Source organism: Suricata suricatta, chromosome 3 (genome assembly GCF_006229205.1).
Source record: "Suricata suricatta isolate VVHF042 chromosome 3, meerkat_22Aug2017_6uvM2_HiC, whole genome shotgun sequence".
Classification (NCBI taxonomy): Eukaryota; Metazoa; Chordata; class Mammalia; order Carnivora; family Herpestidae; genus Suricata; species Suricata suricatta.
Window position 1 is genome coordinate 12,919,544 of NC_043702.1, and position 11,396 is coordinate 12,930,939.

At 41.0% G+C, this 11,396-nt stretch overlaps 1 protein-coding gene across 1 annotated transcript in view; it reads left to right on the forward strand.

The window, feature by feature from the left end:
* Positions 1–11,396, forward strand: part of DOCK10 (dedicator of cytokinesis 10) — a 205,965-nt gene that overhangs the window by 138,312 nt on the left and 56,257 nt on the right. The window contains exons 25-27 of the mRNA XM_029932877.1: positions 2,170–2,239; positions 5,591–5,704; positions 9,185–9,256. Coding sequence (XP_029788737.1) covers positions 2,170–2,239; positions 5,591–5,704; positions 9,185–9,256 — 256 coding nt within the window. The remainder of the gene's footprint in view (positions 1–2,169; positions 2,240–5,590; positions 5,705–9,184; positions 9,257–11,396) is intronic.

The window sequence follows — 11,396 nt, forward strand, 5'->3', positions numbered from 1 at the left end:
TTAGACTTCTTTTTTAAATTTTTCTTCTGTTTTATAAATAAGCTTTCTTATTTTGAGATAATTATGGACACATATGCAGTTATAAGAAATAATGCAGAGAGATCCTATGTTCTCTTTACCCAGTTTACCAGTGGCAACATCTTGCAAAACTGTAGCACAATATCGCCACCAAGACATTGACATTGATGGAATCAGGATACAGAACAATTTCCATCATCACGGGAATCCCTTGTGTTGCCCCTTTATAGCCACGATCGCTTCCATCACATCATCATCCCCCCTCCTCTTATCCCTGGTAACTACTAGTCTGTAAAACTTTAGATAGATGATAGATAAATAGATAGATAGACAGGTAGGTGATAGATGATGATGATGATGATAGACAGATAGATAGATAGATAGATAGATAGATAGATAGATAGATAGATGATAGATAGATAGATAGATGATAGATAGATAGATAGATAGATAGATAGATAGATAGATAGATAGATAAGCTAGGGATTTTTCCAGTTTGGGGTAGATTCTGGGTGAACACAGGATTTTATTTTTCAGCTTAATAGTCAGTGCAATTGCTGGGTCATATGATAATTGCATGTGTAGCTTTTAAGAAAATACTGAATTGTTTTTTCAGAGTAGCTATACCATTTCGCATTCCCACTAGACTTTTTTCTTAATTTTTCTTTAAGTGTTCTCGCTTGAAATTTGTTCCTGCTATATTCTTCCAACATTACTAATCTGTCTAATGACTTTGACAATCATAATTTCCTCTCTGTAGAGATACTGTTTTAAATTAAAGGATCATATATTTCTTTGTTCCAGTTTTTTAAAAATATTAGTCACGGAATTCTGGAAAGAAAAATCACTGTTAATATTGAAGTTTGTCCAGAATGCTACTAACTCATAAGCATATTATTAGCCCCTTTCAGAATAAGGGTCTTTAGCCTGATTTTTATTTTTTAATTTACATATTTAAATGCAAGTTAATAAATATACAGTGTGGTGTTGGTTTCAGGAGTAGAGCCCAGTGACTCATCACTTACATATGACACTCAGTGCTCATCCCAACAAGTGCCCTCCTTAATGCCCATCCCTCTTTAGCCCACCCCCCCCCACAAGACTCTCCAGTTACCCTCAGTTTGTCTGCATATTTAAGAGTCTCTTGGGGCGCCTGGGTGGCTCAGTCGGTTAAGCCTCCGACTTCGGCTCAGGTCAGATCTCACGTTCGTGGGTTCGGGCCCCGCGTCGGGCTCTGTGCTGACAGCTAGCTCAGAGCCTGGAGCCTGCTTTCGGTTCTGTGTCTCCTTCTCTCTCTGCCCCTCCCCCTCTCATGCTCTGTCTCTCTCTGTATCAAAAATAAATAAAACATTTAAAAAAAAAAGAGTCTCTTATGGTGTGCCTCCCTCTATGTTTTTATCTTCATTTTCATTTTTAAAGTAGAGCCCTGAAGCTCTGAAACATTAATGCCTAACTGTTCCATGACAGCCAGTCTGGACCCAGATTAAAAGTCCCCAACTATGCCTTCAACTGAGGCTCTTTCCAGTATGTATATATGGGTCTTTGTTGACAAGACTCCCAAATATTTCGGTGGATAGATCTGTTGAAAATCTGAGACATCTAAAACATCACAGCCATGGAACAACAGGATGTATGAATGTGAAAAACCATCAGCCCACTGTTGCTATTAGAAACATGTCACCTGCTATGGAGGGAAATAAAAAACAAAACCCCAAATCTTAACCTAATTGCTTTTCACAAAAGCATGTGCAGTGCCTCTGCGTTGAGAGGAGAGATCCTCTTAAATGGACTATGATAATTAATTGGAAGTTAAAGGTCTTAAGTTTTAATCAGGTACTAAAACTGATTCCGTTTCCAAGAAAGCAGCGTCAGCAAACATGCAAGCCATAGAAGTCTCCAGTGTGATATTGATTGCAGCCGTAAGATATTGCTTCTATCTGAATGTTTAGAAATTTCAAGGCTGGAAATAGTTAACAGGTAATATGGATATTAAATGCCCCATATTGGGAGATGAGAGGGGGAGTCTGAGATTGGTCCATGTGTTCATTCAGTATCTATTAAATACCCAGTTTATGGACCACACCAGTGACAAGCCAAGTGGTATTTTCCTGCCTTCTCCAGAAAGGCCACTGAATGGTTTTGTTTTTCTAGGGTTCTGACTGACATCGTGGCCAAGTGCCATGAGGAACAGCTGGACCACTCTGTCCAGTCATACATTAAGGTATGAAATCGACCCTCAGACACTGGGCATATCCCCTTGTGCTGTGTGGTTTGTCTCATTTCCTGTCTGCAATAAGTGGAAGTTTCTCTCTTTAGCTGGATGGGGCATACCGCAGTAATATCAGGCATTCCCCTTAGCTACTTAGAACTCTGTCTCTTCGCGTTGATAATCCAGATGTGTTGCTTAACTATATAAAGTACCTATCCATGTGCAAATGAGTATTTACGTGGGGAGAAAGAGTAGAGAAAATGAAAAGTATTGCCCTTTTGAAGTCAACATTCCAAATAAATGCAATTCCTGTGTATATCTAAGGACTATTTTTCCTGTTCGTTTGTTGAATGCTCTGTGTTTCTTCTGTAACGTTTTCTTAGCTAATTTTATTGTTTTCTCAGGCATTATTTCATTTTCCCAGTTACTGTATATTTGTACCCGCTTCTGGTATGTTAAGTCCTTTATCCTTGGGCATGATCCACTAGCCCATTCCATCAGTGTGGTCTGCTTCCTCCCTCCTCCAGCCTCCTTCACCACGTGTTCACTCGGACATGTTCATATTCTCATTTCCAGTCAGCCTGTGACTTAATGCCAGTGAACTTGTGATGATGTTTGCACATTAGAGTTCCTGCCTAAATGTCCCCTTCTTGAATGAAAAGAAAGAATCCACCCAGACATAAATAAAAGTGCCTTATATTACTTTATAATGCATGAAGGAGCTAAATTTCTATTTTTAATGCTACGATTAAATCTTGTTGAGATACAGACCTTTTTTTAATTAAAAGAATCTGTTCCATTAATATACACAAATGGAGATATATAATGTAGGTATCTAGAAAAGCAACTAGAGAAGAATTTGGGTCTTTTCATGTTAGAAACTTGTAAAAAACAAAACCAAAACATCCCATGAAATTTTGTTCTGGAGTGAATCCTTCTGTGATGCCATCAGTGAGGAATTGGTTCATTGCAATTTTGGATCTACATATTTTCTACCTGCCAGAAATGTTAGATAATCTTCCCAAATACCTAACTATGAGCGTGTGCCCTCCCTTAAAATAGCCCATAAGCCAAAAATAGTCAGTCACTTCACAGTTATTTCCCTACCGTATAATTTTACTCAATAAGATCTACATTTCAGTTGCAGGAAGCCAGTTCGACCTACAAATGCTTTTTTAGTTTGTTCTCTGAGACAGTGTCATAGCATACTTTAAGCAGGTATTGATTAATTTATTGCAACAGAATCTACAGAACTTTCTTTCTCTCAGTGCTTATCCTAAGTTTTCCATTTCAATCTCCAAAGGGGCAAAGAAGAAAACAATTCCCCAGTCCATATTACACAAAGGCATCTCCATTTCAACCCAAGTATTTACCTTGTTCCAATGGAATCATTGAAAATTACATTAAGAACCCATGATGCTGTGACTATTTTTGTGACAGCCAAGGCAAGTTCCTTATGAAAACCTTACATCAGCTCTCAGACTCATTCTGTGATGCTCCTGGAAAGGCATATTGGAATGCATCTTGGTATGATCTTTATTTTTGACCAGGATGTTTGAAATCTCCTGATGAGACCATTCGATTTTGTAATACAAGAGAATGCTTCTTTAGTTTGCTTTGAAGTGGTTGAAATACAGAAATATATCCAAGTAGAATTTCAAGCTGATAATAGTTCCTAAAGATATTTTATAAAATACTTTCACATATCTAAGGTGAACATACCCTAATAGTATCAAAGAAATTTAACTCTAGAAAGAACACTAAACCTGCAAGTGGGAAATTAGATTCTAGTCAAGGTTAAATAGTTAAGTAGAGAATTCAGCCTCTGGGGACTGAATTTTACTCCTATGAACTGAGAATGGATGGACCCAATGAACATCCAGTTCTATGATTCTGTGATTGGACCTCCATTGCAGTACATGGTTAACAGCCTGGTCTTGACCAAGGGGTCTAATTTTTTTACCCTCAGTAAGAAATAATTATTTGAATTTTAACATGAAAGTAGATATTAAACCTCATATCTAAGTGTATAATAAAAACTGATGAGCTGGTACCAATATATGCTTTGATATCTTTGAAAGATGTGATATTCAATGGAATTGATGTATATTCAGATGCAAACTAAACACCATTTCAAGTTCAGTGGTGCTAAATGCTGCTAACTCACCGCATCTACAATATCCAAAATGCACACATACACCATGTCTTTTTCAAAGATGTGTGTCTAAAGCCAATCTAATTAAATGGCATAGGTTATAGAAATTCATGGCCCTGACATGTTCCAGCCAAAATTTTAAAATAAGAATATCCCAGAGCTAGTTTTAATGCTGTTGGGGCCAAATAACAGGGCATGGGACTAGGGACTTGGTAATATTATCCTCAGATGAGTGGTAATTCATGATGGACAAAAATCATATTACTCTTGATTGTTGCTAGTTTCATGCATCTCTTAGCTTTGTCATTCTCCTCTGGGACGAGCTTGGAGAAGTCAGCCTCCAACGGGACAACTTAGGTGTCAATGAGCTCCATAGTTCAAAGAAATGATTACAGATCCAAATGTGAATGTGCCTCTGCTTTGAGTTTCTTGCCTGCCTTCACACTTGACCATAGCGAAGGCTGAGTGGTGAATATTATGAAGAAATGACCTTCCTGGAGGCTAATTCAACTCATAAGTGAAGTGTTCTAATTCTGTGATGAGCATTTTATATTTAAAATGCATGCATAAATTGGTCCTGATATCCTTAAAATATATGAAGAAATACTGAAAACTGAAAACCATCTCATGCACTCAGAAGTGCATACAAAAAACAGTCTTCTGAGAGAAATAAAGTAAGCAACATTTGTTATCTTACTGATGGCCAACGTTCATGAACCCTTTGATAGCTGTGTCTGAGCATGACATGCTAGAACCTGGGCATGTGGGGAGCTCACTTACTGGCCTCTGGAAGGTATCTGCTTCCCCACTTGGCTATTTGAGTGGGTGCTCTACCCTTTCAGGATGAAGAAATGCTACCCTGCCACCTGTTACCAGTGGAAGGAAGGAGAAGGGGAAATGTGTCCTAAGTAGGTGGGTCAAAGCCCTCCATGTTTCCTTGAACTTGCTAAGTTGCTCTCTGGCTCTTCCTCTTGATTTCTCCACAAAGAGTTTCAAGGAGAGCTTAGGTGAGCCAAGCCCTACCTGTGCAAAGCCCTCACTAGGAACAGTCATGTGAGCCTCTTATCACTGGGCCCTCATTTATTTCATGACAAAATCTGGCATGAGCAGATAATTTTGAGATACAAGTTATTTGTGTAACCTAATTGTTTCAGCTTTGGGGGTTTTGTTAAGTCTTTAACTTTTCTCATTTTTTGGATTTTCTTCAGTTCGTGTTCAAGACCAGGGCATGCAAGGAGAGAACTATCCATGAGGAGCTGGCTAAAAATGTGATTGGTCTTTTGAAATCCAATGACTCCACAACAGTAAAGCATGTCCTCAAGGTAAAGAATGTAAAGACAACCCTTTCATTGTGAGCACAAGGGATGGCTTGCTTCCCCTCCCAGAAGGCAATGGGACTGTTAATTTTCACAGGTCATTTCTCTTATAGTTTCTAGCATAAGCATCATATTGAAACTGCCCCATATCAAAACATTAAGTAAAATAGATCTGAGTCAAAAGAACAGAACTAGAATAGGCCCAAGTTAAGTCCTTTGGCCAAAAGACAAAATGAATGGTCATTAAGAATAATCTGAAACACCCAAAAGTGCTACCTGTAGCAAAAATAAAGTTTGTTGGGTTTTTAGGTATAGTAAGAGGAAATGTGCCAACAGAAGGGTTAATGATGTATTACTGAATATACTGACAAAAGACCATAAACAGAACAACCACTGTTTGACCCTAGAATGTTGAAGAACACATGCATTTAGAGATACATAAAGCAGGGATGGAGTGGGGCGCCTGGGTGGTTCAGTCAGTTAAGCATCCAACTCTTGGTTTTGGCTCAGGCCATGATCTCACAGCTCCTGAATTCAAACCCTACTGTTTGGCTCCACACTGACAGTTCAGAGCCTGCTTAGGATTCTCTCCCCCTTCCTTTCTCTATGCCCCTCCCCAGCTCATGTTCTCTCTCTCTCTCTCTCTCTCTCTCACTCCCCCCTCTCTCAAAATAAATTTAAAAAATAAAAAGAAGGGATGGCGAGAAGCTTATAGAGAACTCTAAATCATTATAGAAGAATGGATTTAGTCCCCTGCTAAATTAATTATCTATCATGACTTGACGGATGGATGATTGATGAGTACGTGGCTAGAAAGAGAAGGTGGATTCAAAAAGCATCTACATGAGTTCCCTAAACTCAAATTATTCTAGCCCAAGCAGTTTGTTTAAATTAGTCTTATGAGTATATTCATTCTGTTTATGCAACAAAAATGCTCCAAGCGCCCCACCCCCATGGGGCAGGCACCAGCCTTGGCATTTGGCAGGCATCAGAGGATAGAATAAAGACCTCTGCCCTTGGGAAGCCTGAATTCTGCTGGGGGGGATAAAAACAATCAACCACAGACATAATAACCAAATTAATTAAATTGTGTATTAGAAGGTGAGAAATGGTATGGGAGAAGAAAATATCGAGCAGGTAAGGGGAATCGGGAACCCTGGGGGTAGAGTAAGGTTGGCAGTTTAAATTGAATGGTGAGGCTAGAGCTCATGGAGCTCTTCCTTTACACTTGAGCAAAAAGTGTAAAGGAAGTGGGGAAGCTGGCCACACGGATGCTTGGAGAACTGTAAAGGCAGAGGGGACACGTGTATAAAATCACAAGGCAGCGGCATGCCTGGGGTGCCAGAGGGATGGCAGAAATGCCAGTGTGGCTGGACCCAAGTCAGCAGAGAAGAGAAGAGGAGAAGTGGGGGTGGGGAGCAGTGGTTGGCAGGTAGCATAAGGCCTTGTGGGCTACTGCAAGGGCATTGGCTACCACTCAGCAAATTTGAGAGCCATTAGAGGGTTTTGAGCAGGGGAGTGATGCGAGCTGACCTGAGTCTAAAGAGGCACCGTGGTGGCTGTGTAGAGAATCCACTCTAGCAGGGGTGGGGGTGAGGATGGGATCAGGGTCCTCAGGGGGATTCCTGCCAGAAGCAAGGTTCAATGGGGAGAGTCCATGCTCAGTTAAAAGATGAGGTGAAGGGAATTTTGGAGAAATTACATCATCAGGAGATTTTGGTGATGTTGGGCCATGCCTCCCAGAAGGTATGTCAGGAGGGTGCGGGGAGATATGAAGCAGTGGGATGTAGGAATGCAAAAAGGAATATGCAGTGCCTACTGAGAGGACAAGAAGGTGAGGCTTCTGTTATCAGACAGAAACTGAGATGAAAGACTGATTTCATTAGTCCTGGGAGCCTCAAGGTAAATAGCAGAGGCAGGCCAGACTGCTAAGGGGTAGGACACGATAGGCATCAGCTGCCTTAAGCAGCAAATGTAGAGACATTTGGCATATGGTTAAAAATACTATTTTGGACAAGACAGGGAAAGGGCATTTTAACAGTGTGCCTTGTATTAATTATTTCCGACAACATGAGTTCCATCTCCAATATCAAGTTTACTAAGAAATGACCCCTTTGTAAAGCGAAAGCTGCCTTGTTAGGACTCAGACCTCCTTTGTCCCTCATCTCAGTCAGACGCCTAGAGTCAGAACTTCATACTCAGAAGTTCTTAGCAGTATAGTGTGTATCAGCCTATAGTGGGTATAATTCAAATGCCCATCAATGGTAGAAAAGATAAGTACATTGGGATTATATATGAGATGGACTCCCAGTTACATGAGTCAACACACATAGACCTCAGGACAGAATGTCTTAAATGGATAAAGCAATCATAGGACAATACACAGAGGATGATTCTGTTTATATGGAGTTCAGCAGCAAGCAAAGCTGAATTCTGCTTCAATGTACAATATTTGTAGCAAAATTATGAAGTAAGGCAAGGGAATAATTAGCAAAGAATTCAAAATTTTTATCAGTGGTGGAGAAAATGGGAGGAAAAAGGACCAGAAAGGTGGTCTTTAAACTGTATGTATACAACATACATGTTTTGTATCTGGGATAAGTATGACCCTTAGACCTGAGAAAGGGGGACCTTCATCCTAGGACATGTTCTCGTCTTTTCCGACTGCACCCCTCCCTGGATGAAGAGGTTGGAGAGGAGCCAAGAGAAATGCCCACTGGGAGCCCCTACCTCTCCTAAGTCCATCCTTCAGAGGGGAGATCTTGATGCTTGAGGGCAACTGTAGACCTAAGGAGGAAGTAGTTTGAGGAGAGAGAAAGTTTGTGGACAGCAATCTCTTGTGTGGGCTAGACAGTCACATGTGTGCAGGTGGCCCATTTAGGTACGGGACAGAACCTTGGGCAAGAAGAGGGGTTAGGCCAGGGTCCTGCTCTCTCTGTGCCCCCACATTCTGGCCCAGCACTCCAAAGTTGTGAAGTTCTATTTGTCGAGTTAGGAGGAACAAACACCCTTAATTGAACACTTTGTTAGCTTGACTTCAAACTTCTAGATGTTTAGCCATGTGGCTTCCATCTTGACTTTTGCCTCAGGCCCTGGAAATGTTAAGGACAGGCCCACCATGATATATTTTAGTATAAAAAGTTTTGTTTAGTTGTGCATAAGTGAAACAAATAGAACACTCCATGAATAAATATCTCATAAGATTGCTGTCTAATCAGCCACATAGAGGAAACCAGTATCTGGTTTTAGTTTAAACATTCTTTGAGATGACGGAGCTGCTGAAATGTGTGACATTTACTTTTACCACTAGAATTTTGATCAAGGTCATCCTACGTAATGTAGCATATATGACTGCTCTGATTCATTTCACTTTAAATAACACATTTTAAAATAAAGATTTTACAGTATTGCAGGTTGTAAAGGGCAGAATCATTGTTATTTTACTTAACACATAATAAATCTTATTGTCTTGTCTTTTTCTAACAGCACTCTTGGTTCTTCTTTGCAATTATCCTAAAATCAATGGCACAGCACTTGATTGACACAAATAAAATTCAGGTAAGATCATGAGTAATACAATATTATCCAACAATTGTGCTGATGAATATGCTCTCATTAGTTCCATTTTTATTTACTTTGTAAATCTTAGCAATTTATGTTAATTGCTTTTTAAGTGGGAGAAATGATTGTGTGCATCAGTACAGGTCCTTCAGAAGCAGATGCCAGGACAAAATTAGACATGCATAAGGATAAGGAGGAAGGGCAAGAGGGCCAGGAAGATCTGACACCTCTGGGAGGAGATGGGGAAGGAAAGAAGGAGGGTTGACCAGAAAGAGCTCTGCAATGAGAAGTATTTTAGCTGGGCCAATGGGCATTCTGAGAACAGAGAATGTTCATTAGAAGAATCCTGCATGGGGCAGATGGTCTGGTTCTGGCATCTCTGCAAGCTCAGTTATTAACTTGGAATAACCTTGAAAGACCATGGCCTTGGCATGAGCACTTGAGTGGATCCCAAAGGTATAGCAACTATATATGTTCTTCCTGGAGATTTTGTCTTGAAAGAACATCTGAGCTACACTGCGGCTGCCACAGTCCATGGTTTGTACTACATATAGCACGTGTTCCTGAACCTGCACTTCTGCAGTTCCCATGGGCCTCTCTTCCTGAAAGGAAACTTACAAGAGGGAGGCTTGTGGAATTATCTGTAGTTCCTGTTACAGCAGTGAATCTCAGGGCCCTACATGATTCTTATCCTGTCCATCTTCGATGCCCCTCCCCCTCAGCCAGCAGCTCTGAAGGTCTTGGTGACTTACCAAGGGCTTGGTGACCCAAGCCCTCATTCAGAGTGGTCCAGAGCCGCCTCAGCCTCTGGTCATCATGCTCAACACAGACCATTAATAGTTATAATTGGGTAAGAAGACCAAGAAACATTCAAGTGGATTGATCACCTGAGTTCCACACAGATTTCTTTGTACTCCCGCAGTAGGTAAGACACTACCCCTCTGCCACCAAGAGAGTAAATCAGAATATCGCCTGGGGCGGAGATGGTGGTGAATAGTGTTACCGTCCTCATTTACACTCTTGGTCAGGAAAGGGCAGTGTTTGGGGTTTCCACTCGGCCTTTTACCTTAGGAAAGTTCCACAGGCCAAGCATCCAGTGTGAGGTGAGTCTAGATGCCAATTATGTCAATACCAATTGACTAGACAAATAACTCTTTATGACACTTTATCAGATCAATGACTATTGGGTAGATCTTTAAACCAGTGGATCCACACTGACAGAATTTTAGTCTAGACCCTTTTATTGATCCCTTTTAAGTTCCCACTCCAACAGGGTGGGGTTGATGATCCTTTCGGCCTTCAGATATCAATGTCAACTCAGATCTTGTATTGAATAGTGCTTGAAATACATGTACATGAGGGTTCTCCTCTCCCTATGCAGTCACCTGAGTCAATGGCTGTGGGGCCCTTTGTAGAAGGGCTGATAGAATCATTACAGTATATACTTATAGCAGTATTGCAGGGAGACTTTTTGTAGAGACTCTGTCTCCTCTTCAACCAGTGTGTACCAGATCTGAAGACTGACTCAGGTCTAGAAACAGAGAAAGGACTCGTGGCTAATTTTGGAGCAAACATCACCATCTTCTGAGATGAGAAGCTGCCCTCTTGGTTGATTAATCATTGCCATTGTTAGTTACTCTGTTTTTCCTGCAGGGACTCCACATACTATTAACTAGCTCTACAGCTCCCTGAGAGTCAAGCCCCCGTGGCTGCTCTCCAGCCTTCCTCTCTGTTACCATAACTGCAGCCCTCTGGCTCTTGGAGGTTAAGTACAATCACCTGGCCTCTGTTATTTGGGTGACCATCATCACCATGGCTGTTTTTGAGCCAACACTGTGACTGCCTGTCTCACCCACAGAAGGGAGACCACTGAACTTCCTAGAGATTTCAGTCCCACCTTCGTGATGGCATTGGTGTGGATAATGTGACTTCCAGACATTCCTGTAGAACTTGATCCTCCAATGGGTCTTCTGGTCTCAATCTATCCATTGTTATATGTCCACTTTCCTCTGCCTCTTTATTCATTCTTCTGTCATCTACTAAGGCACCTCAAGTATTCTGCTAGAATGTGCCATCTTGACAATGAGGGTTGTTCCACTCAAGTCCTGATAAACTATCGGCGAATTTTAACTTATCC